Here is a 17,543-nt window from a genome sequence, read left to right as displayed (position 1 = left end):
AAGTTGTTTTCATTGCAAGTTCAAGAATACTGTTAGCTAGCTAGCTGACATTAGATGGCTGGCTCGTTAGCTAACATTATGTTTATGATCTGTGTGTAGTAACGTTATCTCAGAATGCCATTTCACATGGCTAGTTATGGCCTAATGTTTACTAGCTAACTTTGCACCTATTTGGTTAACTTTAGCTAGCTATGACAATCGGTTTGTATTGCTAGTACTCTATGGATTAGGATTAAGATTCAGATTCATTGTTTAGCTAGCATGTCTAAACAAAAGACTCCACTACGCCAGATGATTACATGAGCCATCAAGTTGGCCAGGTGTGTCTGACGGTGATTACGGCGATCTACTGTATAATAATATTTGTTTCTGGAATTTGTCTTTCAGCATCAGTAGAACACGCCTGATTCCCTTCCACCAGTCATTCAAGGAGACTGGTCTAATGTCTCCCATCAAAAAGAGAGCTGGCCCAAGCAAGCACAGCTTACACTGAAGCATGAGGACTTGCAGCGAGTGGTGAACGTCATCAACAACTACACAGAGGATAATGCAATAGTGTTATAAGGACGCCACCCAGGACACAAACACTTTGGTGGAAAGCTGCTGCCATCCCATGTGACAAAAGCAGCAGTGTGGCGTCTACAAGGAATTGAACACTTGGTATGTAAAGCACAAACAACACGTTTTCATTATTTAACTGACCAACATGACTGGCACTACTTTTATTGATCTCACATTATTTCTGTATTTTCCAGAGGTACGTGTAGTCGGGCTGTGTGATCATTTTAACTTCCACTTTCCAAGATGGTGTTTCTGTAGGCAGTGCTGCTGCTCTGCACATTTGTAGGTAAGTGAAACCTGTAATGATGCATTACAAAATTATATCACGTTTTACATTACATTTTCTTTTCATTATCTTAATGTTCTTTTGTTGTTTGCAGGTGCACTATCCTTCTGACCCTATGCAGCCAGGTCCCATCTACTTTTTAACTCCTCGCAAGTGTGGCTTGTTTGGTGTCTGCTGTGAAGGAATACCACAACAAGTCAACTACTTGACTGATGAAGGCATGTCATCCAGCAAAGGCAGCAGCTCAGTCATCAACTACATGCACCATTTCTTTACCAACTGCGGAGTTGTGGAAACACGTGTGGACCTGAATTGTGATAGCTGCAGTGGCCAAAACAACAATTTGGTGCTCTGGTATTGTGCCTGGCGACCATGCACAAGCTCCACCACAGTCTGGACCTTCACTTCCTGATCACAGGCCACACCAAGTTTGCCCCCGACTGGTGCTTCGCCCTCATCAAGCAGCACTTCAGAAAGACCAGAGTGAACACTGTGTCTGAGATTTATTGGTGTTGTGAAAGACAGCACTGTGACAGGGGTCAACATCCCACAGCTGGTTGGACTGGAGGATGGTACGTTGCTGGTGGAAAGCTATGTCTGGCAACAACACCTGACTCCGTACTTCAGGCTGCTGCCACAGTTCAAGCAGTACCAGCACTTCAGGTGAATATCCTTTTCAGTGCATTGTATGAGGTTGTTCTTCTTATCTAAACTTGGGAGATGAATTGATGTTGTGCAAGGTTGTAATGTCTTAATTCTTTTTGTTATTTCCTGTTTTACAGCTTCGATGCTCTGGAGCCTGGTGTTGTTGTCGCCAAGGAGCGTTCTCAGTCGGGACCAGGTTTCAGCTGCTGCGCAACGCTGACATCCTTCCTCCCATAGAAGGTCTGCCTGTACAAGCACCACCTAGACTGGACACAGCTAGACAAATGTATATTTTTGAGAAGATCAGGGAGTTTTGCGACGAAGAGGCTATGGACATCACATGCCCTGCATGGACAGAAACATGCAGGGCAGGACAGAAACAGGCTCTCCGAATGTAGATTCCCTTCTTCATGCATGGTTCGGACGGAGCAGTCCTCAGCACTATCTGAAGTACCTCTATTCACACGACTCTCTCCTAACACACACGCCATACGTTGCTGCTATATTATTTATTTATCCTGCTGCTCAGCCACTTTACCTCTGATTGTATGCATACAACCACTTCATCTGTCACTATCGTTATTGATATTGTTTGTGTACATACTGTATATTTTCTTTATATTGACACTATCTATTTCTGATATTACTACTATACAAGTAACCATTTGGCTGTACCGTTTACACCTTCTGTAGAGACCCATCCACTTTGGCAAGATGTGGCTGGCAGTTTTAGCATTTCTTTCACATGACCCATCAATTTAGACAAGTGTGTCTGGGTAAGTGTCATCTAATATTTATTAAATATTTTTACCTGGACACGTTCTGTTTACCTGGAATTTTTCTTACTGTAGACTACTACACTTTTAGTCTTAATCTTTACTACACTACTCACTGTTTAGAACATGACCTCATATGTGAATCCTTAAAGAGATGGGTGGGGCTAGCTTAAGAGGGTGTGAGCAATGCTGAATTGGTGTAGACAAAGGAGAGCTCTTCACTAGATACCAAAATACTCAAAGGCCATTTTCTCAAAAGTGAGTTTTACAAGTTTGTCAACTTTCAAACCAGAATTACTTCCCCATTGTTCCTCAAATGCGGCAGGTAGCCTAGTGGTTAGAGCGTTGGGCCAGTAACCGAAAGGTCGCTAAACCGAATCTCCTGTTCCTAGGCCGTCATTGTAAAAAAAAAAATGCAGTGTATGATATACCATTTTGTAGCTCTGAGTCTCTACTTCTATCCAATGTAAAACACACAATTTCAAATGTTGCTACATAAGACCAATTTGAGCCGGTCGGTTACATATATAGGGGCAGTACTCAGTGACATCACTTCCTGAAATGCAGAACAGGCCACATTACTCAGACATGGGGTCGGATTTATCAGATATGTAATTAATCAAGGGATTCAGATTTTTCCACCTAATTTTATGCCTGACATCTACATGTTTTAACAGAATACACAGGTGTCATGAAGAACACTACGCATGATTACATAACAGAACTACATAACCAGTAGAAATACATTTGTCTTCTCTTTGCTGTGGTGGTCACATCTCTCATCTCTATACATCCCCATTCCTATGCCGCAGGAGACACCTGCCTGGCATCTGGCAAACTAGCTGTCTGTTAACACTAGAAATGAACGGCCTTTCAGCCTATAAGTACCCGCTAGAGAACGTTGCCGGGCGTCCCCTTCAGCATACGCATCAGATGCATATCAACCTGCAAGACGCGCAATCATAAGCACCAAGGCTTTTATTAGTGGAAATATATCCATCTAAAAATACAACTAAAATAGTTAAGATGGACTCAAGGATATGCACCAAGGCAATTATTAGTGGAAATATATCCATCTAAAAATACAACTAAAATAGTTAAGATGGACTCAAGGATATGTTTTGTATAATTCCACAAAGTCCTAGTGAAAAACGTAAGCCTATTTTAGTTTCTCGTACAATAAAAACACTACAGTGTAATCCATTTGATCAAGTTCAATTGTAGATTCAACCAGTGACGACATTCATTCCGTGAGGAGAGAGACGCATGGGTACCAATGCCCTTTGGCACATTTGTCTTATTTAAAAAAACATAAATATTTAGGAAAAGTCAGGGAAGGAGGAGGGCATTTTTATTTTTTGGCGCATTTTTTTTTTATTTTTTATTTTTTACAAAATCAGACGTCGGTGGCTGTTGGCCTAAGACAGTTCTAGTGTTAATGTCATGTCCTAGGCAAAGGTTTCTACCTGAAGCTATCTGAAGAGGTAGTAATTGAAGGGCATCCCCTCTTTGGAAATGAGATCAGGCATTAGTAATGCGCTTCCAAGCCTGTCCCATACCCCCTCTCACTTTACTTCCTGTCCTCCTCTTGGGCTGGCTTTAGTATTCATCTGGTGCGCTACCTCTATCCTGACCCTATCCTCCAGGGAGCAGGATTAAAGAGGGATGACTGCTTGTAAAGGAGTGTGGGATACAGGATGTGCGTTAAGGGATACCACCTCTAGATCTCTGGAGCTAAAGAAGTTGAATTTACTAATCTTTAGAGAATTGACCCCTTTTGACACTCAGAATCCCAGCCCTGGCAATGTGTTTGCACTATCTATTTTCCAATTGGGTGCAGTCTGCACAGATTTGACAAGGACAGTGTCTTCAGAAAGTATTCAGAAAGTATTCACACCCCTTGACTTTTTCCACATTTTGGTGTGCTACAGCCTGAATTTAAAATGGATTAAATATAGCTTTTTCTTTATCACTGGCCTACACACAATACCCCATAATGTCAAAGTGGAATTGTGTTTTCCATTTAAAAAAAATACTAATTAATAAAACATTTAAAGTTGAAATGTGTTGTGTCAATCAGTATTCATCCCCTTTGTTATGGAATGCCTAAATAAGTTCAGGAGTAAAAATTTGCTGAACATAGTGGTGGCTGCATCATGTTATGGGTATGCTTGTAATTGTTAAAGGACTGGGGAGTTTTTCAGGAGAATAAAAAAAAATGGAATGGATCTAAGCACAGACAAAATTCAGTCTGATTCAGTCTGAATTCCCTTTTCAGCAGGACAATAACCTAGACAATAACCTAGAACAAAAGGTCAACTCTACACTGGAGTTGCTTACCAAGAAGACAGTGAATGTTTGAGAGGCCAAGTTAAAGTTTTGACTTAAATCTACTTGAAAATCTATGGCAAGACCTGAAAATGGTTGTCTAGCAATGATTTGACAACAAATTTGACAGAGCTTGAAGAATTTTGAAAATAATAAATGGGCAAATGTTACACAATCCAGTTGTGGAAAGCTCTTAGAGACTTAACCAGAAAGACTCACAGCTGTAATCGCTGCCAAAGGTGCTTCTACAAAGTATTGACTCAGGGGTGTGAATACTTATGTAAATGAGATATTTCTCGATTTCACTTTCAATAAATTTGCAAAGATTTCTAAAAACCTGTTTTCACTCTGTCATTATGGGGTGTTGTGTGTAGATGGGTGAGAAGAAAATCAAATAAATCCATGTCGAATTCAGGCTGTTGCACAACAAAATAAGTTAAGGGGTATGAATACTTCCTGAAGGCACTGTATGTGTGTGTGCGTAAATCGTCTTTCCCCTCACCAAGAGGAGGGCTCCTGAAGGGAGGATCGACTCAGCAGCCATCGTTTTTATCAATTATTGAAAGGCTGGCGTGAGTTGAGAGAAGGAGGCCCCCATGTTGGACTGGGCTTTACACACTGCTTTGATTGCAGTATGAAGATAGTTATCACTCAGCCTAATTGGAATTAGATGCCAGTAACAAAGAGGCTTACAGGAGCTTAATGATAAAAGGCCCCTTTAAAAAAAATAAAAATAAACGTCCACCCACAAACAGCTCTCTGATTTCATCTGCGTCCCCCATCCCTTCTTTCCATTCCATAACTTTGCTAACAGCGCTCTTTAACACACAATCTGTGATGCATAGTGTAATGTATCTACATTCAAGACGTGGGGTAGCACACTTTGCTCATTTATTAATATTCTCTTTCTTTTAAGTTATGCTCTTTGAATTGTGCTCTAGGTGACTAACCTTTCGTATGAATTGAGGAGAAAATCTATTAGAGGCGCAAGCATTACAACGATGTACAAAATGTTCGAAACAATCTCTTGCATCTTTTACATATAACATCCAGGGGTAGCTTGCTGCACTGCTGTTTTAATTCCATAATAAATTGGCGCGTGGCCAAGGCGTCGACGTCTTCACCATCGTCATCGCATTATGATCCTGTCCCAATAATTACACACTGCAGTTTCATGCTAGATGGGAGGAATATACAGACTCCTTTGTCTCTGTTGAAATTTTTGGGTTTCTTCCCCCTATTGGCTTTATGTATTACGGTGTGGTCGTGCTCAATTAAATTTCTGTGAATTAATTGAAAGTCCATAACTGGACTGTTTCGACAGCAGAATCAATGTTGTGAGTATATGGGCATCCTAAATAATCAATTTCAAGGCTTTTCATTTTATACTGGAATAATAACTAATTTGAAAAAATCTTGCCAAATCTTCTACTTCTTCTATGGTTAGCTGGTTCCTGGGCTGTTGTGAATCAGTGTAAGTTGGAATGAATTAACTTCTGAATGAATCATCACTAATGACATTCACTGCCGTGAGTGTACAGTAACTGACCTGTTTTCGGAGCTGAGGTAGCAGACGAGGTGGGAAGCCCAGAGCAGGGGCCCGGCGTATGTGCTGAGGGCGGTGAGGAAGACTGCCGGGGCTTCTACGTAGCTCTCCAGTCCCACAAAGCCAACCGAGATGTCCACAGTGGCTATGCTGTTGGAGTTCCCCTACAGACAGACATACAGCCAAACAGCAGACGTACATTTTATTAAGCTTCATTTTCACAACTAACCTTAACTTACTTAGCTAACTTACTAAGTAGACAAAGTAGCTAAGTAAAGTCGCTAAAGGAACTTAGTTAGACAAAGTACAGAAGTTAGCTAATGTAGCTAGTGTAGCTGACCTTGGGTAAAATTAACATATATATATACAAAGATTGCACAATACACTCAATGTTAACTTTTGAAAGAAGTCAGAAGCTGATATGAATAAAATGTGTCAGTCTCCTGCATGCTCCTCCACTTCCCAGGTAGCTAGCTATTCAAAGCTCGCTGTCTGTCAACTCTCTGGCCTTGTAAGGGTTGCAGTGACTGGGTGAAAACTCCCTTCCCCTCCACCTCATCTCTCCTCCTCCCCACTCTCTTCGGCTCCGTCTCATTCCCCTTTCCATTTCCTGACGAGGGCTCAGGAGTGACACAGATGTGATGGAAGAGCTCTCGGCAACTGCAGCGGGAGCTGAATTAATTCACTGGCTGATGAAGGCCACTAGCTCCCCTCTCTCTCACCTGGGTGTGTATGTGTGTGTGTGAAAGGACCCGTGTGTGACAAGGCCCGTTCTGTCAAAGAGCATGACAACGCCACCCTCCAACGGACAAACCCAACACCATATTTGAGTGGATCATGTACAGTGCCTTCAGAAAGTAATCACAGTCGTTTACTTTTTTGTTATGGCAAGCTTAAATAAGTTCAGGAGTAAATAAGTTGCATGGACTCAGTTTGCAAAATAAATGTATGGTTTTTGAATGACTACCTCATCTCTGTAGCCCACCCATACAGATAATTGTAAGGTCCCTCAGTCGAGCAGTGAATTTCAAACAAAGATTCAACCAAAAAGTCCAGGGAGGTTTTCCAATGCATCGCAAAGAAGCGCACCTATTGGTAAATGGGTCAAAATGTAAAAAGCAGACATTGAATATCCCTTTGAGCATGGTGAAGTTATTAGTTACACTTTGGATAGTGTATCAATACACCCAGTCACTACAAAGATACAGGCGTCATTCCTAACTCAGTTGCTGGAGAAAAAGGAAACCACTCGGGGATTCCACCATTAGGCCAATGGTGATTTTAAAACAACTACAGTTTAATGGCTGTGATCGGAGAAAACTGAGGCTGGATCAACAACATTGTAGTAAGTCTACAATACTAACCTAAATGACAGACTGAAAAGAAGGAAACCTGTACAGAATACAAATATTTCAAAACCTGCATCTTGTTTGCAACAAGGCACTAAAGTAATAGTGCAACAAATGTGGCAAAGAAATGAACTTTATATCCTGAATACAAAGTGGTATGTTTGGAGCAAATCCAACACAACACATTAATGAGTACCACTCTGCATATTTTCAAGTATAGTGGTGGCTGCATCATGTTATGGGTATGCATGTAACCGTTAAGAACTGGGGAATTTTTCTGGATAAAAAAGAAACGGAATAGAGCTAAGCACAGGCAAACTCCTAGAGGTAAACCTGATTCAGGTTTGGCATTGTAACCAACTTCAGTGGGTAAATGCTCTCCTTTGATGGCCACTGGCACGTTGGAGAAGTTTGCTCTTCATGGATGAATCCCGGTTTCAACTGTACTGGGCAGATGTAAGACAGCGTGTATGCCATGATGTGGGCAATTGTGTTCGTTCTCCATAGCTTATGCCTGCCTATACCAGCAAACCCCTTGCCCACATCATGGCATACACGCTGTCTTACATCTGCCCGGGAACAGTTGAAAGAGAGCCAACGGCACCCTACTCATTCTCCTCCGTTGCAAAAATAGTGAATCTTGGGAGTTGACGGGAAAGGAGTCAAAGAATCTATTATTTTGGAGTCGACTCTCCACCACTAGATAACGACACGGCTACAGTAGGCTAGCCAAGAGGAATGCTAGGTGTTTTTTTCCAGCTTTCTATCAACAGTAGCCAGCATATTGCTAGTGTGTTCCCTATTGAAGGTTTACTTTTGTGAATCACTTTCCCTAAAATAAATAAGCTCAGTGAGTAGATTGATGGGTGCTTCTTTTTCCATTGGACAGCTCGCGTTTGCTGTGTGAAGACATCAACTCGTGTACTGCTCAAGTGCTCGAGAAGATGTGACTCGCAGGAGCGTGGTTATAAATGGCCAATCATATTGCTCAAATACAAATAGCATGGCATTTACCTGTGTAGTCTTCAATGGTTTTCAATGGTAGACTGTGACAGAGCAGGTAAATGTTGTACTGGAATGCAAAAATGTGCTGAAAAGTTACTGGCCCGACAGAGGAGATCCACTAGCCCTACCGACAAATTTTCCATTGGCCTCGGGCCAGCAGGCCATAGTTAATGTCGTACCCTGCACGCGAAAGAACATAAATTAATGTGCAAGAAAACAATAGGCTAAATGGATTTCGACTAATTATTACCACATTATATGGGACGTGCAAATTCACTAACATTACATTAGGATGCACAAATTCACACTCTCTCCCTCTGTGTAAAGAAATGTGCCTGCAACCACAGCGCACACAACACACAGACCCAGGTACCGAGAGGCGGGACAGACAGCAGACTGTCAAACCAGCAGTGTTTCCCTGTCATCGCTCACTTTGTGATTGACAGGCGCCTTTTCCTATCAATAGAAGATGCATATCGTTCATTCTAGCGGGACCGGGCTCGGCAGACTATTTTCTGACTAGCGAATTGAAAAGTAGCCTAGTTCATTTAAGTGGAAAAAGTACCAGGCTGAAAATGAGTCTGTAATAGGTTGTATAGCCGACAGCCGGCGCTAGTGAAAAACACTGTATGAGCCTTTATGGCTCGCACATGCCAAGGCGACAAACTTTTTCTTAAAAAGTCATAGCCAGGTTACAAGAAACATACTCCACAATGAATACTCTATAATCTAACCGCCTGTTACCTGGAAGTAGAAGAAGGCCTGTCCGAACCAGTAGTGCATGATGGTGGTCTGGGCAGCATCGTAGTGGAGCTTCTTCCAGATGAACTGGGCCATCAGAGACTGGACCAGTAGGCAGCAGCATAGCACCGGCAGGTTGTGTGCCCGGAACAACAGGGCCACCAACAGAACCACACCACTGTAAGAAGACGTATTTATTGTCCAATAACTATGCAATATGAATAAATAAGAACAATTATTTATTCTAAACTGACTCGCATGGTTCAATAAAGTCTGAATAAAACAATGTACACGAATATCAGACGAAAATCTGAACACGATTCAAAATTGCCATCTACCGATTGCTAGCTCGCCTCTCTATTCTGTAGGCTACTTGCCGTGTAGGCTACCTACCTGTAGATTTCCCACAATCCCCTGCTCTTCAGCCGGGCGTCGGCTGTGATGACCTGGGACCTCAGCAGGTCCTTGGAGCCCGTGAAGAGGATGCCCAGGATGAAGACGTACACGAAGCGCGCCTTCATCGTCCCCCTGAGGAGAAAAGAGATCAGATGAAGTGGTTAGCCTGTCGAGAACATTGCTCAAGGAACGCGAGTGTCCAAGGGCTGGCCACTCCATCTGCATGCCCAAGAGCCTGTTACTAACCCCAGGTCCAGTTTTCAGATTTAGTTTTGTCTTACTTTCTCTTGAGTCTTTTTTGTCGATGGAACATGTTTTGTCCGTACATGTTTTTTTTTAGCTGTTCTCCAGTTTCTACTGCTAACACAACACTTTAAAAATACAGAAGCATCTGCAGTAGCAGTTTTGGTGAAGAATGGCAGCAGTGTTTCACATATATTCATAAAAAAAATTGTTGCCACTGCTGCAAAAAATATGTAATTTAAAAAATATATACAGTGCCTTGAGAAAGTATTCATACCCCTTATTCATACCCCCCACTTATTCCACAGTTTGTTGTGTTACAGCCTGCATTCAAAATGGATTAAATAAATAAAAAAATCTCACCCATCTACACACAATACCCCATAATGACAAAATGAAAACATGTTTTTAGAAATGTGAAAATGAATGACAGAAATATCTAATTTACATAAATATTCACACCCCTTTGCTATGGCACTCTTTCAGCTCAGGTGCATCCAATTTCCTTTGTCACTACAACTGGATTGGAGTCCACCTGTGGCCAATTCAATTGTTTGGACAGGATTTAGAAAGAAACACACCTGTCTATATAACTACTTGACAACTAACTACACACAGTTGTCAGAGCAGAAACTATACCATGAAGTCCAATGAACTGTCCGTAGATCTCAGAGATAATATTGTGATGAGGCATATATCATAAATAAACTAGAAGAAAAAGAAACGCACACCTATTTAGGCGAGGTGCTGGCTAGCGGAGTAGAAAACTAAAAAATATCATATATAAAACATTTCTAGAGAGTTGAAAGTTCCCAAGAGCACAGTGGTCTCCATCATTGGGAAATTGAAAAAAATATGGAACTACCCAGACTCTGCCTAGAGCTGGCTTCCGACCAAACTGAACAACCAGGCAAGAAGGGCCTGGGTCATGGAGGTGACCAAGAACCCAATGACCACTCTGATAGAACTACAGAATTCCTTGGCTGAAATGGGAGGACCTACCAGAAGGACAACATGCTCTGCAGCACTTACCCAATCTAGACTTCATGGGAGAGTGGCCATACGGAAGCCATTCCTGAGAAAAAGGCACATGACAGCATGCCTGGAGGTAGCAAAAAGTCACGCAAAAAACAGAGCATCAAGCAAAAGATTCTGTGGTCTGATGAAACAGAAATTTAACTCTTTGGCCTGAATGCAAAGTGCTATGTCTGGAGAAAACCAGGCACAGCTCATCACCGTCTAACACCATCCCTTCCGTGAAGCATGGTGGTGGCAGCATCATGCTATAGGGATGCTTTTCAGCAGCAGGGACTGGGAGACTGGCAGGGATAGAGGGAACAATGAATGGAGCCAAATACTAGCAAATCTTTGACGATAACCTGCTTTAGTGCATAGAACTTAGACTGGGGGTGAAGATTTACATTCCAACATGACAATGACCCCAAGCATACAGCCGAAGCCAAGCTGGGATGTCTTCACAACAAAAATGTGAAAGTCTGAGTGGCCCAGCTGAAGCAAAGACTTGAATCCCATTGAAAATCTGTGGAAAGACTTGAAGAATGCTGCCTCTCCCCATCTAACTTAACAGAGCTTGAAAAAATCTGCAAGGAAGAATGGGAGAAAATCCCCAAATCCAGATGTGCAAAGCTGATACAGACATATCCAAGAAGATTCTATCTGAGATCTACGGTCAGTTCCTTGGACATGGTATAATTTCTGCTCTGACATGCACTGTGAACTGTGGGCCCATATATTGACAGGTGTGTCACTTTCTAAATCATGTCCATCAATGGAATTGACCACAGGTGGACCCCAATCAAGTTGTAGTGAGATCTCAAGGAAGACAAAAGGAAATTAGATGCACCTGAGCTCAATATGTTAATGAGATATTTCTGTATTTTATTTTCAATATATTTGCAAACATTTCTAAAAACATGTTTTCACTTTGTCATTATGGGGTATTGTGTCTAGATGGGTGTGAGAAAAAAAACATATTTAATCAATTTTGAATTCAGGCTGTAACACAACAAAATGTGGAATAAGTCAAGGGGTCTGAATACTTTATATTGTATATTTCTGCCGAGACGTGCTTTAAAATGGATAGTTGTTGGCTCAATGACTGGAAGTCTATGGAAACAGCAAGCATGTCATTGCGCTAACGCTAGTAAAATGTGTTTATTTAAGAGTGTTTTACTCTCCCATGGGCCCAGAGGAAAATAACAATGATCAATCCATTTGACAGTATAAAGGGTAGGTGGATAGAGCTTAGTGTACTCTGATTAAACCTGGGAAAGGTGAATAAAAAGAATGTTGGACTGAGGCCCAATACAAAGTGAGCTTGCCCATGTCAGATAATAAAAATACAGACTTTTCCCAGACTTTTCCCCAAGCTAACGGACACATTGTCAAAACCTCGACCTTTCTCGTTTGCAGCAATTATTGACGGAGATGACTGATTCATTGTTCATGCGAGTGCTGATCGAATGCCACATTTTGTTCTTCAAGAACTGAAATGTTTTAGGCCCATCTTGCTTGGCATAGACTATTTTAATATTCATCTATCTTGTATCTATTTCGTTCAAAAAAGTCCAGGGGCCTCATTTATAAAACTGTGCGGAGGATTCGCGTCAAAAGGTGGCGTACGGACGAAACACAGAAAGTGCTTACACACAAAAATATTCTGATTTATAACACGCCGGTTTCCCTTAATAAATCACAATCAACTTGAAATTTGCCACACGTGAGCGAGCGTCTTATCCCATCCTTTTAACGCCCATAGTTGCTTATAAATAGTCAGTGAAACGCTCCTAATTAATATTCATCCTTACTGACTGCATGACGACAAATCCCAACAGAAAGAAAAATTAAAAAAAAATTCACCCAGTGTTCTTGTAGGGGAGGTTGAAGCGAGAAAAAATATATTGTTTGCTGGACACCGGAGCAGTGTGGGCATTACAAATGCCAAAAAGTTAGAGTGGCAGCATGTGAACGCTGTGAATGCTGTTGGCTCAGAAGGTCGGAACCTTTCAGAAATAAAAACGAAATGGTCCGATATAAGTGTAGGCCAAAAGGCGAATAGCCTTACACAGACAAAGTGTTTGTGCCACGGGTGGGGGAAAGTGGACACCGGAGCTCAACCTCCCTTGATGAGCGACTTGGCGGTATTAATGAATCCCTCCTGAGTGGGGGGGTCACGGACATGCAAGACGCACTGGATGATCCAGGTATGTAATTAGTATTCCCTTGTTTGAAAAGAATAAACCAAATGCATTCAAGTTGTTTAAACATTTATTTACACAAACAATTGTGACATTTTCTATTGTTTTTAGTCGCTGCGTGTTCCAGCAGGGTCGGTGGTGCTGCAGCTGAGCTGCGTGTTCCAGCAGGGTCGGTGGTGCTGCAGCTGAGCTGCGTGTTCCAGCAGGGTCGGTGGTGCTGCAGCTGAGCAGGAGCTGAGTGTTCCAGCGGGGTCGGTGGTGCTGCAGCTGAGCAGGAGCTGAGTGTTCCAGCGGGGTCGGTGGTGCTGCAGCTGAGCTGCGTGTTCCAGCGGGGTCGGTGGTGCTCCAGCTGAGCTGCGTGTTCCAGCAGGGTCGGTGGTGCTGCAGCTGAGCTGCTTGTTCCAGCAGGGTCGGTGGTGCTGCAGCTGAGCAGGAGCTGCGTGTTCCAGCGGGGTCGGTGGTGCTGCAGCTGAGCAGGAGCTGAGTGTTCCAGCGGGGTCGGTGGTGCTGCAGCTGAGCTGCGTGTTCCAGCGGGGTCGGTGGTGCTCCAGCTGAGCTGCGTGTTCCAGCAGGGTCGGTGGTGCTGCATCTGAGCTGCTTGTTCCAGCAGGGTCGGTGGTGCTGCAGCTGAGCAGGAGCTGCGTGTTCCAGCGGGGTCGGTGGTGCTGCAGCTGAGCTGCGTGTTCCAGCGGGGTCGGTGGTGCTCCAGCTGAGCTGCGTGTTCCAGCGGGGTCGGTGGTGCTCCAGCTGAGCTGCGTGTTCCAGCGGGGTCGGTGGTGCTCCAGCTGAGCTGCGTGTTCCAGCGGGGTCGGTGGTGCTGCAGCTGAGCTGCGTGTTCCAGCGGGGTCGGTGGTGCTCCAGCTGAGCTGCGTGTTCCAGCGGGGTCGGTGGTGCTGCAGCTGAGCAGGAGCTGAGTGTTCCAGCGGGGTCATTGGTGCTGCAGCTGAGCAGGAGCTGAGTGCGCCCAGCCCTGGCGTCTCCACAGCACCTTGTGCGTCACAACCCACCAATGGCCGTGTCTTCACAGACACAGTGCTGCAAATGCAGAGACACCATCGACGCTATTAACGAAGTTGCCAAGGAGTTGAAGCAAATAAAAAATGTTGTGTGTGACATAAGCTGTACATTGAAAGAATTACTCAATAAATAGTGTTATTTGTTTCCATACATTGTGTTCTTACAAGCGACGCATCACAACCACACGCTGCCGCACGGCAGCTGCGTTTGGTTCAAACGCCTGGGGATAGGGGTCGGGGCCAACACAACCAACAGTGTCAGGGGGTAAAGCCACATTCCTTAGCTGTGCCACATTATGTAGCACAGCACACGCCATCACAACGTCGCAGACCTTTTCGGGCTTGTACAAAAGGTTTCCGCCTGAGGAATCGAGGCAGCGCAATCTGCCCTTCAGAAGCCCAATGGTGCGCTCCACAACAGCGCGTACCTGGCAATGACGCACGTTGTAGTTCCTCTCCTCGGGGCTCTGTGGATTGGTGAAAGGGGTGAGCAGCCACCGCTTGAGAGGATATCCACTGTCGCCTGCAAAGTTAGTGAATTGGTTAGGCACTGCAGTAGAGAAAAGTTGCAATTGATTTAGAATTTCTACATTACTCATCCGTACCTAGAAGCCAGCCATCACGCACAGCTCCGGTCTCAAGGCTGCACCCAACACTGCTGTTGCTCCATGTGAATGAGTCATGGGTTGACCCAGGCCACCGAACCACTACATTAGTCAGTACCATGTCCGCATCACATATGATTTGGACATTAATGGAATGATAACGCTTTCGATTAATGAAAGCAAATTGATCATCACTCGGTGCCCTTATAGCAACATGAGTGCAGTCTATAGCACCGATTACATTTGGGAGACCAGGACATTGCTGCAAATTGCACTTTTTTATTTGCCTGTTCACCCACCGTGTAAGGAAACTTTATGTAGAGGTGCGTCAATCCAATTATAATTCCTAACACGTCTGGCATAACGCGGCTAAAGGTTGGCTGAGAGATCCCTGACCTGTCAGCCAATCCCTTTGAAAAGTGTCAGAAATCCGAGGGTTGTTAGGACTTGAAGTGGGACAGGCACGGCTTGGTTTTTGCGGGTGCTTCTCTGTAAAGCTGGTCCCACTACAGCACATAGATCCAAGAGAACAGCTCTTGGTAATCGGAACCGGCTCTTAAGCCACTCATCATCATTGGCCAGTAAATCTTGCTGGTCTCTGAGAATTTGCTCTCTCCGAATTCTTCCATTCGCCAAATCTTCCAACAGTGCCAAAGCAGCCATTGTGCGTCATTACGCATTGTAATTGCATGCCTTTTAATACCCATCCATTTGATTGTCAAAGCTACCCAATTGCGTAACACCTTCAGGTGTGGTAATTACCCTGATTGTAACTGACAATGACAGGGCCATTATCACATTGACAGTTCTGCGCAACGAACATGTGATAACAATATATGAAACTGTGCACTCGGATCTGCCCGACAAAGGCATCGAAAACGGCATCAGTTTAAACGTAATTTGTCCTAATGTTCACCTTATTATTTATGAGAATACATTTCATAACATGCATGTATTGTTTAATAATTACAGATCCAATTAAATATGATCCCAATTTAAACTGTACAACATATTTGAGGGGTTCTTTTGCAAAAACAGATATCTCCGTTTGTATTTATTATCCTAAATCTGTTTTTTTGTGTGTTTTTTTGTGTGCACTCCAGGGAACTCTTCATATATAATACGTCAGAGGTAATATTTCGATTTATTTAACACAATGGTATCAATTTCAAAGCGTTTCTAGTTTCATCCTTCCGCCATCGGAGTCGCAGTTCTAATTTATCCAGTTTATGTGCGTACGTATGGGTCAAAGTGTCCGTGGAGGACCACACATTCTCCGAGCAAGTTTTTTAAAATTGTATAAATCCCAAAGTTTGCTTAGAAAGTGGCGCATGCCTACGCAACGTTTATAAATAAGGCCCTGGACTTTTTCCAGACTGTAGTGTACAATTCCATATTTTTTTATGTCTTAAAAATTGCTATTTGTCCATAACGTTTTCAGATTTTAAGACCTGAGCGAGCACCATGTACACAAGATACAATACCGCTGGATTCTAGACAAGGTGGGGAGTTGAAGGGCAAGCCAATCTAGCAATTGATATGATGAAGGCAAGTACAGTCATTTCTCCTTTCAGCTGAGGTGTGCCCTCTAATTCTGACACTGACCAAACTAGACTGGTCTGATTACACACTTCTGCAATTCTGACAAACACCAACAACCTCGTAAAAAAGATAAGTCCAAAAAGATAAATACAAGCCAGTTTCCCAGCCTCTTGATTCAAATTCATGTGTGCTATTAGTAATAGCAGAAGTCGCAAGGACATCTGCTTTGACTAAAATCCATACGGATGAATGAATCATAATTTCTGTGCCTATTATTATGGCACGCAGAACATTTTCTGCGTCATCGCTCATCGGGAAAAGGTACGACAACAGTAGATGCCACGTAGCCTCCTGGCAGGTAACCATGGAGACAGGGTTGTGTGAACAAGAGTCAGGAGTTTTTAATGTGAGGACCCTTAGGAGTGACAGGGTGCAGATAGAGTCAGTCTGCCAAACAGCAAACCCCCTGCAATCCTTAGTTCAGTGTGTGTGTGTGTGTCTGTGTGTGCGTGCGTGCGGGCGTGCGTGTGTGATAGAGAGATGTACATGTGCACCTAAACAATAAGCATGGATTAGGCCATTTTTACTGCTAGCTGCTGTACCTAGGGAAGGAGAGGCAGAGTAATTATCAATAAAACTACTCTTACCTAGTGGGCAAAACATGCTTGAAATGACTTCATAATGAAAGTACAACTGGTTTTATGATGTCATTTAAACCTGTTTAGCCTGCTGGGAAAGACGTCACCAGGCAAACCTCACTTCCTCACAAGGTGTCTATAAAAGTATAAACACTCAAGTGCCGCCTTATTGTCAAACACGCACTAGACTGACAGCGTGTCCCCAAAAGGGGCCAAACATCCTTGAATTTTAAGGAGCCTCTAGTGATAGCAGTGGAATAAGGGTCTGGTTTACTAGGAGAGCGAGTCAAGCAGGTGTTGCCAATGTATTATTCATTCACTGGGTTTGTATTGCAACCTGCAACCCTGGAGTTGTGCCCTAGCTACATCTCTCACTTTTATATTATTCAAATGTTTTATCTAAACACAGATCAGATGTGGAGAGAATCCCTGCCCTTCTTGGTTGTTATGCTAAGCATAGCTGAAATCCTTGTTTTGTTGTATTTATTCTAAGCATGGCTGGGGGGGCTGGGCTGACTTGTTAGCTGGGTTGACTATGTGAGGAGGTAGAGGAGTCTGTTTTTGTGTGTGAAGGTAAATGTGGTGGTGTCTTGGCTTTTCTATAGGTGCCTGTGTGCGGGCTTAAGTTGGATGCTATTGCTCTGAGCA

At 43.4% G+C, this 17,543-nt stretch overlaps 1 protein-coding gene and 1 long non-coding RNA gene across 2 annotated transcripts in view; one reads left to right on the top strand and one right to left on the bottom strand.

Moving 5' to 3' along the window:
- LOC139581065 (GPI ethanolamine phosphate transferase 2-like) overlaps positions 1–17,543 on the bottom strand; it is a 114,402-nt gene that overhangs the window by 11,137 nt on the left and 85,722 nt on the right. The window contains exons 11-13 of the mRNA XM_071410429.1: positions 9,631–9,765; positions 9,241–9,415; positions 6,146–6,306 (exon numbers count right to left, since the gene is read on the bottom strand). Of these exons, the coding sequence (XP_071266530.1) occupies positions 6,146–6,306; positions 9,241–9,415; positions 9,631–9,765 (471 nt within the window). The remainder of the gene's footprint in view (positions 1–6,145; positions 6,307–9,240; positions 9,416–9,630; positions 9,766–17,543) is intronic.
- LOC139581066 (uncharacterized) lies at positions 409–2,328 on the top strand. Its single transcript, XR_011676140.1, has 4 exons — positions 409–660; positions 756–847; positions 942–1,510; positions 1,630–2,328. It is a non-coding gene; the product is annotated as an uncharacterized lncRNA (long non-coding RNA).

This window comes from Salvelinus alpinus, chromosome 7 (genome assembly GCF_045679555.1).
Source record: "Salvelinus alpinus chromosome 7, SLU_Salpinus.1, whole genome shotgun sequence".
Taxonomy (NCBI): domain Eukaryota; kingdom Metazoa; phylum Chordata; class Actinopteri; order Salmoniformes; family Salmonidae; genus Salvelinus; species Salvelinus alpinus.
The sequence above is the reverse complement of the archived record's forward strand: the minus strand, read 5'-3'. Positions and strand labels throughout refer to the sequence as shown.